The sequence below is a fragment of the Dreissena polymorpha genome, chromosome 1 (assembly GCF_020536995.1).
Source record: "Dreissena polymorpha isolate Duluth1 chromosome 1, UMN_Dpol_1.0, whole genome shotgun sequence".
NCBI lineage: Eukaryota > Metazoa > Mollusca > Bivalvia > Myida > Dreissenidae > Dreissena > Dreissena polymorpha.
The window spans coordinates 97,051,292-97,070,424 of NC_068355.1; the positions used below are offsets into that span (position 1 = coordinate 97,051,292).

At 34.0% G+C, this 19,133-nt stretch overlaps 1 protein-coding gene across 2 annotated transcripts in view; it reads right to left on the bottom strand.

Annotated features, from left to right (window-relative positions):
* The window catches only part of LOC127841534 (uncharacterized), a 48,293-nt gene extending 35,547 nt beyond the window's left edge, over nucleotides 1–12,746 (bottom strand). Inside the window, exons 1-4 of one of the 2 annotated variants that reach the window (XM_052370415.1) lie at nucleotides 12,331–12,746; nucleotides 11,619–11,640; nucleotides 1,394–1,465; nucleotides 47–177 (exon numbers count right to left, since the gene is read on the bottom strand). In XM_052370415.1, the coding sequence (XP_052226375.1) occupies nucleotides 47–177; nucleotides 1,394–1,465; nucleotides 11,619–11,640; nucleotides 12,331–12,386 (281 nt within the window). In that variant the 5' untranslated portion in view covers nucleotides 12,387–12,746. The remainder of the gene's footprint in view (nucleotides 1–46; nucleotides 178–1,393; nucleotides 1,466–11,618; nucleotides 11,641–12,330) is intronic. The other variant, XM_052370424.1, reaches the window with a different exon arrangement.
* Nucleotides 12,747–19,133: the final 6,387 nt, after the last annotated feature.

The following is a 19,133-nucleotide window of genomic DNA, read 5'->3' on the forward strand; positions in this document are numbered from 1 at the left end:
TTTTCTACTGTAAACCCAATAGTTGTATTTTCTAGTTTGAACATACGTGAGAGCATGATGGTCCAGGATTGTGGCTGCGCGCCGTATGACACACATATTCCACTCAGCAGTGTGCATGTTCTGGGTGAAGTGGAGGGCATCATATAGCAGCTTGTAGTCCAACATCTTGTACACCTCCTGAAAAACATCCCTCAAGAAATTGATACTTGTCTAACCTATACAATTTCAGGCTCTTGTGCAAAACTTAATTTGTGCAGGCACTTCAATGAACAAAAGGAACTAAAAGCAGATCATTGTGTCTATTTCATCTTCATTTCCATAAAAAAAAGTTATGCATCAGTTTATAGTATTCATTTAATTAAGAATATTTCTATTAGTTTAATTTAGCAAAGCTCCATAAACAAGGGACAAAATTGTCACAAAACCAGGTTTTCATTGTGAAAAAAAATCTGATAAAGGGAGAAAACTCAAACTGAACTTTTGAAATGAACAAAAAAAATTAACCCCCTTTGTAAGTTTGTTTTAAAAAAAATAAAATTTTTAGTCGTGGCGACCTTGACATTGGAGATATTGACGTGATTCTTTCGTGCGACACACCGTCCCATGATGGTGAACAAATGTGCCAAATGATTTTAAAATCTCACAATGAATGACAAAGTTATGGCCAGGACAAGCTCATTTATGGCCATTTTTGACCTTTGAACTCAAAGTGTGACCTTGACCTTGGAGATATCGACGTAATTATTTCGCGCGACACACCGTCCAATGATGGTGAACAAATGTGCCAAATGATTTTAAAATCTGACAATGAACGACATAGTTATGGCCCGGACAAGCTTGTTCCGCCCGCCCGCCAGCCCGCCAGCTAGCCCGCCAGCCAGCCAGCCAGCCCGCCCGCATTCGCCAATCTAATAACCAGTTTTTTCCTTTGGAAAACCTGGTTAAAAACAGTAACGATTTACAGAACCTAAGAATGCTGTTCTATTTCAATAGCTAAACACCATGTCATTATCAACATATTTAGAGGAAAAATAATTATGTTCCAGACCTAGCCACAATTAAAGCCATCTAAAACAGATCTCAATAAGATCTGATTTGTATGTATAAAAAAGGTACTTGAAGCTTTTTTTTATAGAACTGCTTAACGTTTAGATTTTCAATTTTAGTTACTGTCAAACTTTGCCCAACTCTTAGATAATTATGGAAATCAAAGCCTGTTCTACATGCATGAAGATTCATTGCAATAAGCTCTCGGCACATTAAGCAGAAACGTTTGATGTTAACAGCCCGTCAAAACCAATGTATCATTATCTTTAATGTTTTTTTTAAATATTGGGTGAAATGCAAAAGATGACATATCTGTAGCCTTTTTGCCTTCCAGTTCTATTATTACCTGGAGAGACATTCCATTTTCGTCTGTGTGAATCTCATAGCTGACATGCTCTCTGAACAAACCAACTGGAAACTGAAAAGAATAAAGGGAGGCGATTAAATCAATATTGCCATTTTAAACTGAAAACAGAAGTTACTCTTCAAACTGTCTCATAAAACCTTTTGTAAACTAAAAATTAAAATCATGGTGATACTTCAACCTCAAAACAGTAGTTGTACATCTTATTGCCTGAACACTCAAGAGAAAGGTTAATACCTTAAGCAAATAAAGGGAGCCTAGTGCATTGTGATTGCAAACTGAAGAGACAGGAGTTAAACACCTTAAAGTCTCTTGAAATTTAGCTTCAAGACATCACAACCCATATTGACTAACACAATTTCAAAGATTCAATAATGTAGATTAAATGTGTCATGTTTTTTTCGGCGTAGCTGTTTAACGTCACTTTTCACCTTACCTGACCTTTGTAATTGTCCAAAAAATTCAAATAAAATTTCCCGCGGCTAGATACAAACGAATACACTTCATTTATTGCATTGGCTGATTTGAGTATACCACCAGAACATTGGAAACATGAACGCGTCTTTGTAACACTGTTTTACTGCGTGTTCAGCATAATTTTTTTTTTATCTCTAATGAAAAGACTTGATAGATAGAACAGTTTTACACTCAAATCTTGACATCAATACAGTTTGTGCACCTTTTATTTTCAGATGATTGCCAGCGCCAGAGCGTTTGTACTTAAAGGCTATGTTCTCATATTTAGCAATTACTTGCATATTCCTGACTGTGTACTAGTATATTTAAGTTCATTAAAGTATCGTTTTTCCCTATCCTGATTTTCGTTTTGGCCGAACCATTTTAAATCGTTTTCGAAATTAAACATTTAACATGTAAAAGTATAAAGTTTTAAACAAGCCGTCGTTCTAAGCAGTGGAAGCGTGGCCTCACTTTAATGAATTGCATTCCAACCCGCAAGGTATCAGGGTCAGTTCGCGGCCAGTAAAATAATCGCTATATAATATAGACGCTATCGCGTGAACTGGAATTTTCTTTAGACCAGAAATATGTTAAATGAAGATATTCAGCGATATAATTATGGTATGTCAATAATAGATTCTTAATAATGTGTTTTCAACAATACCATGATAAAATTTTTTTTTGATTAATTTAATAAGAATTATTCCACCATATTGACTAATGTATTAAGCATGAGCGCAATGATTCTCGATACTGTTAATAATCGAATCAAATAGCAATGCCCGACAAAACAATAAAACAGGTTTGTTCCAAGAACGCGTGTATAAATATTAAAAATATGTACGGATATTTCGCGTGTGGCCGGTTGACTCATATGTTTTAATTTCACTTCCATTCTTCTTTTGGTTTTCTGTTTTGTATCTATAGGTTTCTGACCAGCAAAATGTAATAATGTAAAATAAGACGCGAAAACTCCGCGTAACATCCCGTACTGCGTGTGATGCAGCTAAGAACTGAACAGAAAAAGACATTCGCTATCTTTGATCTCATTCATTGAACTCTTTACTCTTTACACCAACTCCAACCACAATCAACGCCGTATATCTTTTTTAAAAGATATTTCTTGTTTTAAATGATGTCATTCATGTTTTTCATTCACAATTTGTTATAAAGGTGTTTTGTGACACTTTATTTATCAGCTTACAGTTTTTTGAATTTCACAATGAAAATAGTTCAACAACTTTATAGTTCAAACATTATAAAATGGTTTGATTTGCCACAAACGATCAATTATTGCATTAAATGGAATCCAATGAAAGGAGTGTAGAATGGTTTGGTGTTAATTCATGTAACAGTTAGAAATAAAAATATTCTTCACCAACCTATGCAAACATGTCATCACAATTATTACAGTACCAATGTGATTGACTCATTGTCATAGAAAAACAAAATGTTTCAGAAAGTCTTTCAGACGTCTGAAACTAAATTGCATTGATACTCTATGTATTGGATCTCCAGAGGGAGGAAATTATTAAAACTTCATACATTTACTCTTTTATTAAATATTTCGGCCAAAGGCCTTCTTCAGTATTACTTCCGTGTCTTAATAATCGTTAACTGAAGAAGGCCTTTGGCCGAAATATCTAATAAAAGAGTAAATGTATGAAGTTTTGAAATTGCCTTGTATTGGTATGAAAAAAAAATCTATTGATTGTAGTTTGGTCTAACTATGCATGCACAGGAAACTATGTTTTTAACACATGATTAAGGTTTTAATCAAATAATGTATGATCTTGAATAGATGTTAGACAAGAAAAAGCACTTACAAAATGATTAATGATTTATTTCATGTTTATATGTAGTTCTGCTAGGAAACAGTGGAATGCCGTTGATTACTAATACAGGTAAAGTTTGGAGAAACAACAATCAGTGAATATGAGCACTGTTGTACAAGTAATGTATTTATCTGAACCAGAACTACGGTTAATACATGCATAGGTGGTTTGCATGTGGCTATGATATTAATCTGAAAAAACATCATTTTGAATGATATATAATAAAATTATAACAAAAGAGCAACTTTCCTGATTTTTTTTTCCACTCTTAATAATTTTATGTGTATAGTGTTATTTCTTAAAACTTGTCTCAGCATTTGAAAAAATCTTGCAAGATATGTACATTTCAAGAAAGGAAATTCATTTCTGCGTTGAATAAGACCAAGTTTGTGAACCTCGTTGCACAAATTGATGAAGTTATGGCTGTTCAAAGCGATGCACGCCGTTATCGGGTCATTTTGAGTTGAATACCTTGTTATATATAAATATGATAGTGAAATTATTTTTTCGAGAAAAGTTGATTTTTCATTATAATATGGTTATTTATCATTCAAAATGCTGTTTTCACTAATTAATATCATAGCCACACGCTAACCACCTGTGCTTCGGTATAGGTACTAACAATAAAACAGACAAACAAAACAATAACCTAAAACTATGAATGGACGATGTTATTAATAAAACTATTTGTGAAACTGATCGAATCACGCCAATAATGTGCTTGTTCAATGGACTTAAATTGTAAGCATGGAGAAAGCAAACAGACTAGAATGACTTGACAACAAGTCAATTTTGACAATGCCTAAGTAATACAAAAACAGAGGAAGCTTTCAACTGCACAATTTATTCTCACATTTCAAAGTCATTTAAGTGCATTTAAAGCAACAGCCTTGTCATCCATGAAAATGCAAAAAAATGTTCAGATGAATTACTAAGCATTGAGATTAGATTTCTTGCATCTTACAAAGGATTAAAATTTAATACCGTAAATCTATGCATAAACACTCTAAATTCTTTTTGATCCACGGGTCGAATTTAGGCCAATAAAATGCTCACACAGTTTACTACTTGAAACCTTCATTAAATAGCAAACACAGCTCAAATGCAAACCATAAAAAACTGATACATTGATATTTTTGGTAAGTATATAGAGTGATTTATTTTGATTTTATTGAAAACCTAGCTAGAAATTTGTGTTTAAAATCTGTTTTATAAATAGTATAAATACAACAGCAATGCTGTTGACACTGATGTCAGATTTTGAATATTGTGTGAAATTTCATTGCCAGTCAAACAATTGAACTAAATGCATTTTATGAGATCATTATTTAAGTTTATTGTTAATCGATTATCATGTAGTAACATTAACAAGAAATATCTTTAAAAAAGATATACGGCGTTGATTGTGGTCGATGTTTATGAACGATCAAAAGTTATCTCTATGAGATAAAAAGTAGCGGATGCCTTTTTTCTGCGCAGTTCTTAGCTACATCATAAGCAAATCAATTACGAGTGTTGCGCCAGATTTCGTGGCTTATTTTGCTTTATGTGATATTATTACTCAGATATCTATATTTACAGAATAGAAAAACACAAGAAACATGAAAATAAACAAGTGCATATAGGTCAGCCGGCAATACTCGAATCTTATTTACTTGCATAATTATAGTATAGTGCATTATTGTGCTCATGCTTAATAAACTGGTCTAAATGGATAAATATTTCTAATTAATTTTATCAAAATTGGTCCTTATCATGCAAATGTTGAAACCATATTAAAAATCGATGATTGACATACCACAATAATATCGCCGAATATCTTCATTTAGTATCTTTCTGATCAAAACAGACTTCAAGTGCACAAAGTTTACGAGACGGCGTTTATATAAAGATTTCTGCAACTGACCGCAAACTGACCTTGATACCTTGCGGATTGGAATGCAATGCATTACAGTCACTACGTTATTGTCAGTAAGACCGGTGTAATACAATGATCGCAACCCCTTCTGCGAACTCCGGTGATGAACTGTATATAAACTCTGTCTTTCACAAATGGCCGCGAATTGACCCGAATCCTCGCGAATTGAAATGCAATGCAAGTAAGTACTAAATATGACAACATAGCCTTTAGTATAAACGCTTTTGCTCTGGTAATTCTCTGAAAATAAAAGGTGAACGCACAAACTGTATTTATGTCGAAAATTGATTGTAAAACTGTTCTATCTATTGAGCCTTTTCATTAGAGATAAAATTGTTTCATGCAGTAAAACAGTGTTACAAAGACGCGGATATGTTTCCAATGTTCTGGTGTTATACTCAAATCAGCCAATGGAATAAATGAAGTGTATTCATTCGTACCTAGCCGCGGGAAATTTTATTTGAGTATTATTGGACACTTACAAAGGTCAAGTCAGGGTGAAAAGCTGGCTTAATACAGCTTACGCCGAAAAACCACCTTATACAGATCTGACATTAAATCAGAAAGGATAAGAACAATTTACAAACAATTATTTAGATAATCATTTTTAAGGAAATTGTCCGATTAGTACTAAGCTATATTTTTGATGGCTCTTGAGTACAATGGGTCATGAAAACTGTTACAAGACAGAACCCAGTTTATTGAATGCAAAACAAGATAATTGCCATTAACATATGTTTAAAATTATTTATATACACTGAAAATTAAATTCAAATTGTCGAGCTAATGTTTGTTAAAAAAATCATTGATTGTTTCATAAGTGAGTTAATTACTAGAATTAATATTTTTATTCACATAACCAAATGTTAACATTATTGGCCATAACATTTTGAGGAACTGGGCATAGTTTGAAGGACATTAATACACTACTATAATTTTGCATGTTTGCTAGTTAATATATATAAGATTGCATTTAATTATTGACAACATGCAGCTGTTGTACATGTAAGTGACTGACAAAAGGAAAGTGCATATAAATTTTCGTCAAAACGGAAAAAGAAAATTCAACAGAAATTATTATTGTAATCGATGGGCAATAACTCCGTAAAAAATCATTGGACCAGAACATCTTGACATTAATGAGCATGTCCACCCTACAGGGATGCCGCATATCAAGTTTTATTACAATCAGATCACTAGTGTCTGAAATCTCTTGCAAAAACTAAAAGTGAAATGGTAATTAACGAATAGCAATAATTTCCTAAGGACCAGAACAACCTGACAAGAATGCAATACCCACCATATTGAGGTGCTGTATAACTAGTTTATTCAAAGTCAGATTATAAGTGTCTGAAATCTTGCGCGTAAATAATGGTGTTAAGGACTGAAAGACAGATGGATGGACCAAAGGACAGATAAGGATTACCGGTATTTGCGAAATTTGTTTGAGACCCATAAAAACTCAATTCCATATAAAAAGTTAATACTGACAGAGGGAGACAGCGGCCACTAATATGCTCCCCATTTTCTGGAAGCAAACAAATTACCTGAGTTAACTGGTCAAAGACGGACTGCCAGACAGCGAGCAAAATACAAATTATACCCCCTACATCAAGCTTCTTAGTGCATTCAATAATAGTTTGGTTGTACTTGTAGTTTGTTCGCTAACTGTAACTATTTAAATTTTATTACTATTAACTAGACGGACACAATAGCCAATATGCCAAGGCGTCGTTTTAAAGATACATATTGGAAGATTTATAAAAGCAAAATGCATAATTCCTGTCACATTGACTGGGCGTAATAACCTATGGCTTAAACTAGCTCTTTCTGATTGTAATTGTTTCTTTCTTGTTTGGAATATGACACCAGAGAATATGTATCAGTTTTAAAGATTATAATCAGTTCACAGATATATATTCGTTTGCTAATTAAACAAGATTGTCTTTGATTTTTATGGTCTATGAGATTAAATGTTAATGACATATTGAGCATTAATAGTTCATGTCACTATATCCCAATATGTTATAATTTATCATGTAATCTACAATAACTAGTATGACAAATTGGTGTCTTGTGTTTTTGTTACAAATGAGTTTGTTTTATAAATATTTTAATTTGTTCATGGATCTTACATAGTATAATTATTAAAATAAACTGAAACATATTATGTCATGCCACTATACTTAATTTCATCTGATCTTACATAAAAGTAAAATTTTATATTTTAAATTAAAAGAAAGAGTCACTGTTTAAGATCTTTAAACACAATGAACACAAGTTTACAAATTCAGCAATTTATGGTAATCAGAAAATCTCTGTTTTCACAAACAAACCATTGAAGGTTTTTGCATATCAACCTTAAACCACAATAATGAGCACCACACAGATGACAAAATCTGATGTACTGCCCAAATGAGGTATCTAAGGCGAAAAGTATCTTAGCTAATGTGTGTGTCTCTACATTAAAAGCTGTAACATGTTCATCCAGCGAAAGATAAAAAACCATCATATAATTCCATATTTATATTTCTAATGAACAAAACCTACCACTTCTTTTACATTTAAACTAAATTTTTGCAGCCTTTTTTCAAATCAAAAGATGCTTAACGCACATAATGTTTTAAATAAATGCAACTTACACCCAGGTGAAATATATTATTATTATGCATCGTTTTGCAAACCTATCCATGCGTGATTTGATATACACAAATGGAAGTCATTTGCTCATATTTGAAATTGTTAAGGTGAGAGATTGCCTTTCCTTTTCGTAGCTTAAAGGGATATTTTCACGGTTTGGTAAATTGACAAAATTGAAAAAAAGTTGTTTCAGATTCGCAAATTTTCGTTTTAGTTATGATATTTGTGAGGAAACAGTATTACTGAACATTTACCATAGTCCAATATAGCCATTATATGTATCTTTTGACGATTTGAAAACCTAAAAATTATAAAGTGTTGCAACGCGAAACGATTGAATAATTTGGAGAGTTCTGTTGTTGTCGTTTAAATTTACGAAACTACGAAGATTGCTTATATAAGGTATAAAATACTTAAACCGTGTTTGCCCGGCGGAATAGCCGAGAGGGCTAATGCGTTTTTACTTCAGACTAACTCCAGGACTCCGGGGGTGACTGGTTCGAGCCCTGGTACCGGCTACTTTTTTCCCCTTTTTTAAATTTTATTCTTGATTTTTTACTGGAGCTTTTAAGATCCAATGTTAACATTTATCAATATAAAGCATTTAATGACAAACTTCAAAAAATGCCAAAATCTGTGAAAAGGCCCCTTTAAAAAGACTTAAAAGGAGTTCCGCACACAAAAATTCCACAAACTACAGACAAAAGGACAAGTGCAATTCTTAATACCCTAAATCGCAGCGGAACATAAAAACATCCATGTCTCTAGCCTCATATTCTAGAAACACACCACCAACCAATAAGTAGTTTTGTTAAAGTGAATTTCCATTGAATTAAATAAATATATTGCATAGATTTTCTAAATGTAATAATCTTTCATAAAAGACACATCACTCTTTCATAAAAGACACATCACTGAAATAATCTATTCCCGTTTGGGCAAACAGGGCTCAAAACATGTGCTTAAAATGTTGTCCCCGATTAGCCTGTGCAGTCTGCAGAGGCTTATATTGGACAACACTTTCTTCTTTCATAGTATTTTTATTTTAAAGGAAGTCTCTTAAAAAAAATACAGTTTAGGCCGATATTGCAGTCCTGGATTACCCTGTGTGGACAGCGCAGGCTAACCAGGTAAAGCACTTTATTCACATGCATTAAGCCCCATTTTCCCAGAATGCGGATCATATTTCCATAAGAATGGTTACAAAGCAGATAAGAAACTAATATATTTACAGCTTTAGTCACTCAGCCAAACAAACACTGGCAATGTCAACAGATTTGTCAATGCACCATCGTAGTAACATATTAATGCAATATATATTAAATGACTTTCAATATTTGCTCTATTTTTATTAATATTTACTTAATAAATTTAGATGCCAGCTAAGGTGTATAGTTTGATATTTAAACATAAATCAATCAGAAAGACTGAGGACAGATTACACAAAGCCCTTAGTTTTGTAGTTGAAGACAAAATAAAGTTGCTGGTAGGGAAAGGACACTTGCCATCATGAAAACAACTAAATGGGATTTCAAGACGTATATTGACATGTTGGAATCCAGCAAGGTGTCAAAACAGTGATTGAACGATCATTAGTCAGTGACTGGACAATCATTAGTCAGTGACTAAACAATCATTAGTCAGTGACTGGACAATCATTAGTCAGTGACTGAACAATCATTAGTCAGTGACTGGACAATCATAAGTCAGTGACTGAACGATCATTAGTCAGTGACTGCACAATCATTGACTGAACGATCATCAGTCAGTGACTGGACAATCATTAGTCAGTGACCAGGGTTCGACACTAAGGCACGTCCGACAGACATTGTCTAGTAAGATCGGTGGTCGGGCTAGTAAAACTGCGGGCTAGCTTGTCCGACTGGTCGTACATAAATTAAAAAAAATCTATACTGATTCATATAACTATAAATAACTGCTGTGAAAACCTTTACTTTTAATCTGTAAAATTACTCTTGAATCCGTTATTTACATTAAAACAAAACTAGTATATTTAAATAAACGCGGAGCATTCACATGATTCATCGCTATTTTTAGACGCAAAGGAGAGCTTCCTGCAGAAATTGCTTGTTTCAATTGGTCAAGTTGTAATGAATATTAATGATTTTCTGCAGTGTCGTAAAACTGTAGAGCATGATTTAACGTCTTCTATCGAAAATTGGTATCGTCACTGTAAACATTTTTGTGAAGCAGACAAGATAATGTAATTTAAAGAATGGCTTTATTCAAGTTCGGATTTTTGTCCGACAAATCAGTTAATGAAAAAAAGAATCCGACGCCTACCTGACACGAAACGTAAATATGAAGAAACAAGAAAACGTCAATTTTATCCTAGATGGAAAATCGAGTCAGTTCCCATGGCTTGAATATGACGAAGAAAAGCAAAAAAAAGGGTTATTTTATTGTTTTACTATAAGCATAAAAAATCTGGTGTTCACTGATAATTTACTGATAAATCCTGATTAAACAGTCACATGACACAATTGTGTTCATTTGCTATGTCATTTATGGTCTAGTAGACATCAGGTTCGGGCTAGTACATTTTAAGAGGAGCTGGTCCGACGGTCTTGCTGTAATAAAAGTTAATGTCGAACCCTGGTGACTGGACAATCATAAGTCAGTGACTGAACGATTATTAGTCAGTGACTGGACAATCATTAGTCAGTGACTGAATGATCAATAGTCAGTGACTGGACAATCATTAGTGAGTGACTGGACAATCATAAGTCAGACCAAAGAATGACTATATGGTAGTTAAAAGTGATTTAAAACTGGCCAACTTATTTTGTATTGATTGACAAACAAGAAGGTAAACAAAAATATTGATTGACTAGATAGCAGCTTCATGGCCAACAAAACTGCACAACAAGACCAAATACTCAAACGCCATGCAGTTTATTGTATTGACTCAGGGACCAATTCACATGCAAGGTGACTTAACCCTTTCAGTGCGGGAATCAAATTTTGAAGGCCTTTGCATACAGTTGGGATGCAGATGAGACGCCACAGAATGTGGCATCTCATCAGGATCCAAACTGTTTGATATTCTTGAAAAAAAATTAAGAAAATGCTAATTTTAGAAATTCTGCAGACGTCATTTTAGTAGACGAAAAATTTCCCAGCATGCAAAGGGTTAACAGGCAACAAAATGACCAAAATATTGACTTACATGTACTAACCAGCTCACTAACAGAACTAACCAAAACAGGAAAATGAAGAGGATTTTCATGTCCTTGTGTAAATAATATTTAATTATCATGCATAATGTCTGGCTTAATAAAATCATGTGTGAATTTTCAAAATTGATTGCAAACTACCATACTGGCTCACTTACCCCTACCGCCCTGGAGAGACACCTGAAAGTTAGAAGATCATTTATAGTTGCAACAGTTATTCTTTTAATAATTCATTATTGAGTTAATAAAAGTACAAGCTTTGTATAATTATATATATCGTCACTGAAATGCTAGAATTTAATGAGCAGCATTGTGCGAAAATGGGTTTTAGGACATAATTAGACCAGCGTAACACCATGATGTGCCTCTGTATCCGTTCTCCCATGAGGTGTCATACCCTAAGATACTGATGAGCAGCAAACAGCATAAAACCTGAACAGACTGCGAGTTACTCGCAGCTAGGCTGTTCTGGTTTTATGCTGTTTGCACATTACCATTTTCACTTTTCTTCTGAGTGGGAAAGGGTTAAAGTGGACAGAGTAGCTCCTGACCACACTGTACCAATTCATATGGCAGAATTGTTTTTGCACAAAATGGCTCAACGTATATCAGATACAAAATTGATCGATTCTCCATAAGCATTTAGATGCACATCAATGTCGCTTAATATCTCCATAAATGGTATCATCTATTTTTTATGTTCGCAGACAGTCTTAGGTAATAGGCTTTATATTTTGTATGATTTGTTCAGGTAACAGGATTTGTAGCATATTGTGGATACAATTTACATGACAACATAACAATTAAGAAAATGAGAGTATATGATAAGTTGTATTTAAATTGTAATAAACTATATCATGTATATCTTACCCAAGTTCATTCCAAGTACAAAATCCACGACTCTGTGGATACTTCAGGTGAAACATTATGCTAACAACTTCATGACTATTGTTTTCAATTCTTTCAATTATTTACAACATTTACAAATGATTTGATCCATTCAGTTAATCCATTAGAGTGAACATTACAAAACCAATGTACATTATGTTAGCCTGCTTATTGATTAATTTGTGAATGAGTAGAATCCTACTATGGCAGCCTTGCCAATAGTTTAATCTGCCAAAGAAAGTTTATCGGCTTTGATAAATTTGGTTGAACACTTTCACTTTGCCTAATACTTTGTAAACATGGCGATTGGATGTGAACAAATTCTGATACCCATTATTGATATTGCACTTTTTTTTTATATTAAGCTTTTGTCACAGATAAAAAGGCAGTCCGATACCGGTTTAATGTGTTAAAAGTAAGAGTAGTCTCTTCATTAGTTTCATTCATCTAGCTTCAGGACATCTTTTTAGTTACGGTAGGATGAAGATTCTAGTTTTCAATTGTCGCTGAAACATAGCAACCACAATTGAAACTGAAATAATGCGCTTATTCATCATATTGCCCCCTATCCACATATTGAGTTTCACCTACCAAGCTTAATAAGGACTTTGCATCTGTAACCATAGCAATCACAATGTTTGTCTGACTTAAACACTCAAATAACGTGCATATTACCCATATGGCCCTCAATCCAAATACCATGTTTCATCAAATTAGCTTGAGTATTCTTTGAGTTATCGAAGGATAAAGATTTAATAACATAATTATTTCCGTATCCCTAGCGATATCAAATTTTTTTTTGAGAAAAGAAGACAACTGAAAAAATAAATGTGAATATTCCCCACATGGCCTACTATTAAAATGAACCTACATGTATAGCTAAAGTACTTGTACTGAACACAAACAAACATGGACAGTCTGGGGATAAACCTATCGTCCTCTTTGGATACACCTGTAGGGTACTTATGAAATTGTACAGTAACCACAATCCTTTAATTTATATAAATTCTGGAGCTTTAAAATAGTTATAAGATACTATGGAATTTACTTTTTTGTATAGTATACCTTGTAAGTAATTTATATAATAATTTTTAAAACCAAAAAAGTCATTGTTCTCTTATAACTAATGGAAACAAGAGGGCCAAGATGGCACTAGTTCACTCACCTGAGAGGAATCAGTTTATTCAATCTTTACCTAACGTCAAACTTGACCTAGATATTGTACAAACATCCTGGTCAAGTTTCATCATTATTGAACCAAAACTCTGGCGTATGGAGTGTTTTTGTTTTTGTAAGATTTTACCTGGTGACCTATATTTTGAGTTGACCCCCCCCCCCCTTACCAAACATCAAACTTTGCTTTCAAAAATAAATATTTTGACCAAGATTCATAAAATCTGAAACAAAATTGTGACCTCTAGAGTGTTTACAAGGATTTTGTATAATACAATGACAATTTGGACAATCTAAGGGCAATAATTATGGCATTAATTATGTGATTTTGCTAATTATCAAACTTGACTGAGATCTTTCAGCAACTTTCATAAAGAATGCTTGAAAAGTGTGAATGCTATAGAGTTTACAAACCAAATGTGGACGGACGGACGCCAGACAAAGACCAATCCTAAAACCTCACCTGAGCAATCAGGTGAGCTAAATTGTGTTTCACCAATCTGAGCCATTTTCCAACTTGTCCGAAAAATCAATAAAACCAATGTATTGACTAAGTTTCACGATGATAGGCAAAAAATGTGACTTCTATAGTGTTCGATCACAAGGTTTCTCTCTAGTCACATAAGGAAAACTGCCCCACCCCCCCCGGCCATGTTTTTTGACCGATCGGGACCATTTGCAAACTCATCTGAGATATATATAAAACCAATCTTTTCACCCAGTTTCAAGATGATTGGGAAAAAAATGTGACTTCTAGAGTGTTCACAAGCTTTGTTTAACTATATTTACTATATAAATATAAGAAAACAGCCCCCCCTCCCGGTAGCCATGTTATTCAAGTGACCGGAACCATTTTTGAACTCAACTCTTGTATCAAGAAAACAAATGTTCTGACCAAATGTCATGTAAATTGGGCAAAAAATGTGACTTCTAGAGTGTTCACATGTTTTCACTATATACATATAGAGAAAAATGCCCCGCCCACTGGCAGCCATGTTTTTTCACCGATCTGGACCATTTTTTAACTCGTCCGAGATATCAATAAAACCAATGTTTTGACCAACTTTCATGATGATTGGGCAAAAATTGTGACTTCTAGTGTGTTTACATGGTTTCTCTATAGCCAAATAAGGAAAACTGCCCCGCCCACAGGCGGCCATGTTTTTCAACGGACCAAAACCACTTTTGAACTCTACCAACATATCATTAAGACAAACATTTTGACAAAGTTACATGAAGAATGGGCATGAAATGTGACTTCTACAGTGTTTACAAGGTTTTTCTTTTTTTTGACCTAGTGACCTACTTTTGACCCAGCATGACACAGTTTCAAACTCGATCGAGATATCATTGGGACAACTGTTCTGACCAAGTTTCATGAAGATCGGACAAAAAATGTGGCCTCTAGAGTGTTTACAAGGTATCTCTATAGCCAAATAAGGAAAACTGCCTCGCCCACAGGCGGCCATGTTTTTCAATGGACCAGAACCACTTTTGAACTCAACCAACATATCACTAAGACAAACATTTTGACAAAGTTTCATGAAGATTGGGCATGAAATGAGACTTCTACAGTGTTTACAAGGTTTTTCTTTTTTTGACCTAGTTACCTAGTTTTTGACCCAGCATTACCCAGTTTCGAACTAGACCGAGATATCATTGGGACAAAGCTTCTGACCAAGTTTCATGAAGATTGGAAAAGAAATGTGACCTCTAGAGTGTTTACGAACAAATGTTAATGGACGGACGGACGGACGGACGATGGACAAAGACACGTCACAAAAGCTCACCTGATCAATCAGGTGAGCTAAAAAACATCACACAACAAATACATGCGGCTATGTTTTGCTTTAGCTTAGAAGTGTGAAGTAAAACAATAGGTTTCTTCATTGAAACTTAAGGTTAAGAATAAATGTAGAGAAAATCTAGCTTTTGGAGATTTATTTCTTATGAAATTGGCTTCAGAGTTCAAGATAAAAACTATTAACAAGCAAATTCGTTGAATTGATATCCCCCGCCAATATGCTTCTTGACACAAAAGTATTATATTTGACACTCAAAAAAGCATTTTTTCAAGATACAAAGGGCCATAACTCGTTATTAACAGATGGTGTACAATGCCATTTGGCGTGCATCATCCTCTTATAAATATATATACTCATACCAAGTTTCAATGAAATCCGCCAAAGCACTTCCAAGATATGGCTCCAGACACACAAAAAAGCATTTTTTCAAGATACAAAGGGCCATTACTCTGTTATTAACTGATAGTGTACAATGCCATTTGGCGTGCATCATCCTCTTATCCATATACATACTCATACCAAGTTTCAATGAAATCCGCCAAAGCACTTCCAAGATATGGCTCCGGACAGACGGAAAGACGGAAGGACGGACAACGCCAAAACAATATCCCTCCGCCTATGGCGGGGGATAATTAGTAAACATAAAGTAAGCAAGAATAAAAAATAATGATATAGTTTGTACGTGAAAAATGATTAATATGATTTTTTATCGTTGTTGTCCCTTCACAGTATTGAAATACAACAAACTATATCTTGAAGTATGAATTATAAGTTTTCTGTATTGCACTCCCACCACGAAAAACCACGAAAAAAAAATGTATTACTGTTTATACATATAACAGGAGCTGGGTGTTCACAGCATGCCTGATATAGGTTAACAAAAAAACATATATAAAGGAAATGAAAACTCTTAGATTGTGTGCAGAAATGCTTTAAAGACATTTTGATCAATGGCAATAACTCAATAATGTTTGAAATAGGGAGCCATTTGAAATTTGCACAGATATTTGTTTAACCCTTTTTTTCAGTGCTGGAACCGAATTTTGAAGGCCTTTGCAAACAGTTTGGATCCAGATGAGACGCCACAGAACGTGGCGTCTCATCAGGATCCAAATTGTTTGCTATTCTTATAGTATTCTTTAAAAAAAATCAAAGAAAATGCTAATTTTAGAAATTCATCACACAACATTTTAGCAGACGAAACATTTCCCAGCATGCAAAGGGTTAAATATTTTTTTTTTTTGAAGACTGAATCAATAAGATATTTGTCAATACTGATGCACCTACAGTCCACTTTTGTTCCTATGTAAAAGAGAGTGCAGACGGCGTTGAAAGTCTATTGGCAAGATACAGGGAAGTTTTTGCTGAAGTAAATGTTAAAGGAACAGTTGACTTAATGAAAATACTATCAAAATAAAGTGTTTTTTTTTCAGAACAAGTACAAACAAGAAACCGTCGGAGACAGGTGATGCTCCCCAAAGTTTTTTTTTGTCACAATATTGCACTATATATTCAGATAAAAGGAAACTTCTAGTAGTTGGGAGGACAAGAATTACACTATATGTACAGTTAATGTAAAAATTTCAAAGGGCCATAACTCTGTGAAAAATCATCCGACCAGAACGGGCTGATAATATGCACATCTCCTCTTAGTAGTGAAGCTTCCCATAAAGTTTAATTGAATTCCGGTCATTAATTGCTGATAAATAGCACGGACATAAATTGTGCAGGGACGGATGGACACACGCAGGGACAGACAAAGCGGCGATTATATGCTCCCCCCCATGCTTGGGGGGGGAGCATAATAAATGAAACAATTAGAGTTGAAATATTACAAACAATGCATCCTATATACATTTGCTTGCTATTTTGCGAGAAAGTAAATGTCCGGATGTAAATGTTATTTCTAATTGGCGAGACGTTTATTTATTCTTCTTTTTTTATAAACCTTATCATCACATCATTTCTATTTACGCGACTGAGAGACATTTTCATTCAGAAGCTAAGGTCAAAGGTATATCTTTGTTTTTGGTTACTATTAATTATACTGTTATGATCGCTTCATTTTCATTTAAGCAGAAAGGAACAATTCATTGCTGTTATATTTACCGACTTCGTTGCATAGGCACAATATTACATGCACACGTTTTGAAGTTTGTAATCTTTGTTCAAATTATTCAAATACATGTAATAAAATGTGCAAATTAATATAAAAATACTGTAATTTGACCTCCTATCTTGCCGCCCAAACTTTCAAGGTAAATGTTTGCCGTCACAAAGTTTAACAATATTGAAGCCTTAAAAACTTGACAGTCTTGAACTGCAATAAACGAGACAATTATTTGAAGTGTTTGGGGGATGCCCCAGGACAATTAAAATACAACATAATGCAAATGGCAATAACACTTAAAATCAGGGGAGTAAGAGTTTATGGTTCTGGAGCACTTCACAAACCCTTGTTATGATCAACCTATATACAAAGTTTAAAGTTGACACCTCAAATAGTTTTCGGGACATTCCCCAGACACTAAGGGCAATAACCCTTAACCCTTTCCCACATAGCTGTATTTTGACACATTTGTAGTCCCTTATAAAGTTATATTGACCTTTCTTACTAGATTTAAGTTGTTAAGGCTTCATTTCCAAACCTTAGATACTGATGAGTAGCAAACAGCATTAAACCTGAACAGACTGTGAGTTACTCGCAGGCTGTTCTGGTTTTATGCTAGTTGCAAAAGCAATTTGCACTTTGCTTCTTATTGGGGAAAGGGTTAAACTGGTGCGGCAAGATTCATTGCACTGCACTGCAAACTCCCTAAATGAGATCTGCCTATAATTTTAGGCTGATACCTCATTTAGTTATATGCTATGGACATAGTTAAAAAACAACAAGCAAATGCGTTGAATTGATTTTCCTTGAATAAGTTGTGATCATATGGGCACAGAAGTAAAGAAAAGAGTATTTGAACATTGCGTTGTGCCTATTTCACTTTTCCCATGCTGGAATTCAAGATGCTTCTAGAGAAAATTAATGATGAAGGCTACACACAACAATAGTTTAGCAATAAATATTTTATTTTCAAAATTACATTCTTATAAGTGATATTCTTTAGTAGATATAGATCATGAAATCGGTTTACAAAATATATTACTGCAGAATGTAAAGGATATTGCTAGAAAATACAGTTAGAAAATTGTAAACATGCGATGATAATAATAATAATAATTCATAGTACAATCAATTGCTTGAGAAACATTTGACTGAAATGCAACAAGTGTAAAATGAATTAAACTATCAGACCTTATTGTCACCAAAAACAAAACAAATAGTAATGTTTTATTACTGAGTGTATTATTTTGTAATTTTCATACTCATTTATTTAAACAAGAGGGCCAAGATGGCCCTAGTTCGCTCACCTGAGAGGAGTCGGTTCATTCAATCTTTACCTAATGTCAAACATGACCTAGATATTGACCAGACAAACATTCTGGTCAAGTTTCATCATTATTGAACCAAAACTCTGGCGTAGAGGGTGTTTTTGTTTTTGTAAGATTTGAAATGGTGACCTATATTTTGAGTTGACCCCCCAAACATCAAACTTTGCTTACAAGGATTTTGTATTATATAATGAAAATTTGGACAATCCACGGGCAATAATTATGGCATTAGTTATGTGATTTTGCTCATCATCAAACTTGACTGAGATCTTTCAGCAATTTTGATAAAGAGTGCTTGAGAAATGTGAACCTCACCTGAGCAATCAGGTGAGCTAAAAAGTGTGTTTCACGGATCTGAGCCATTTTCCA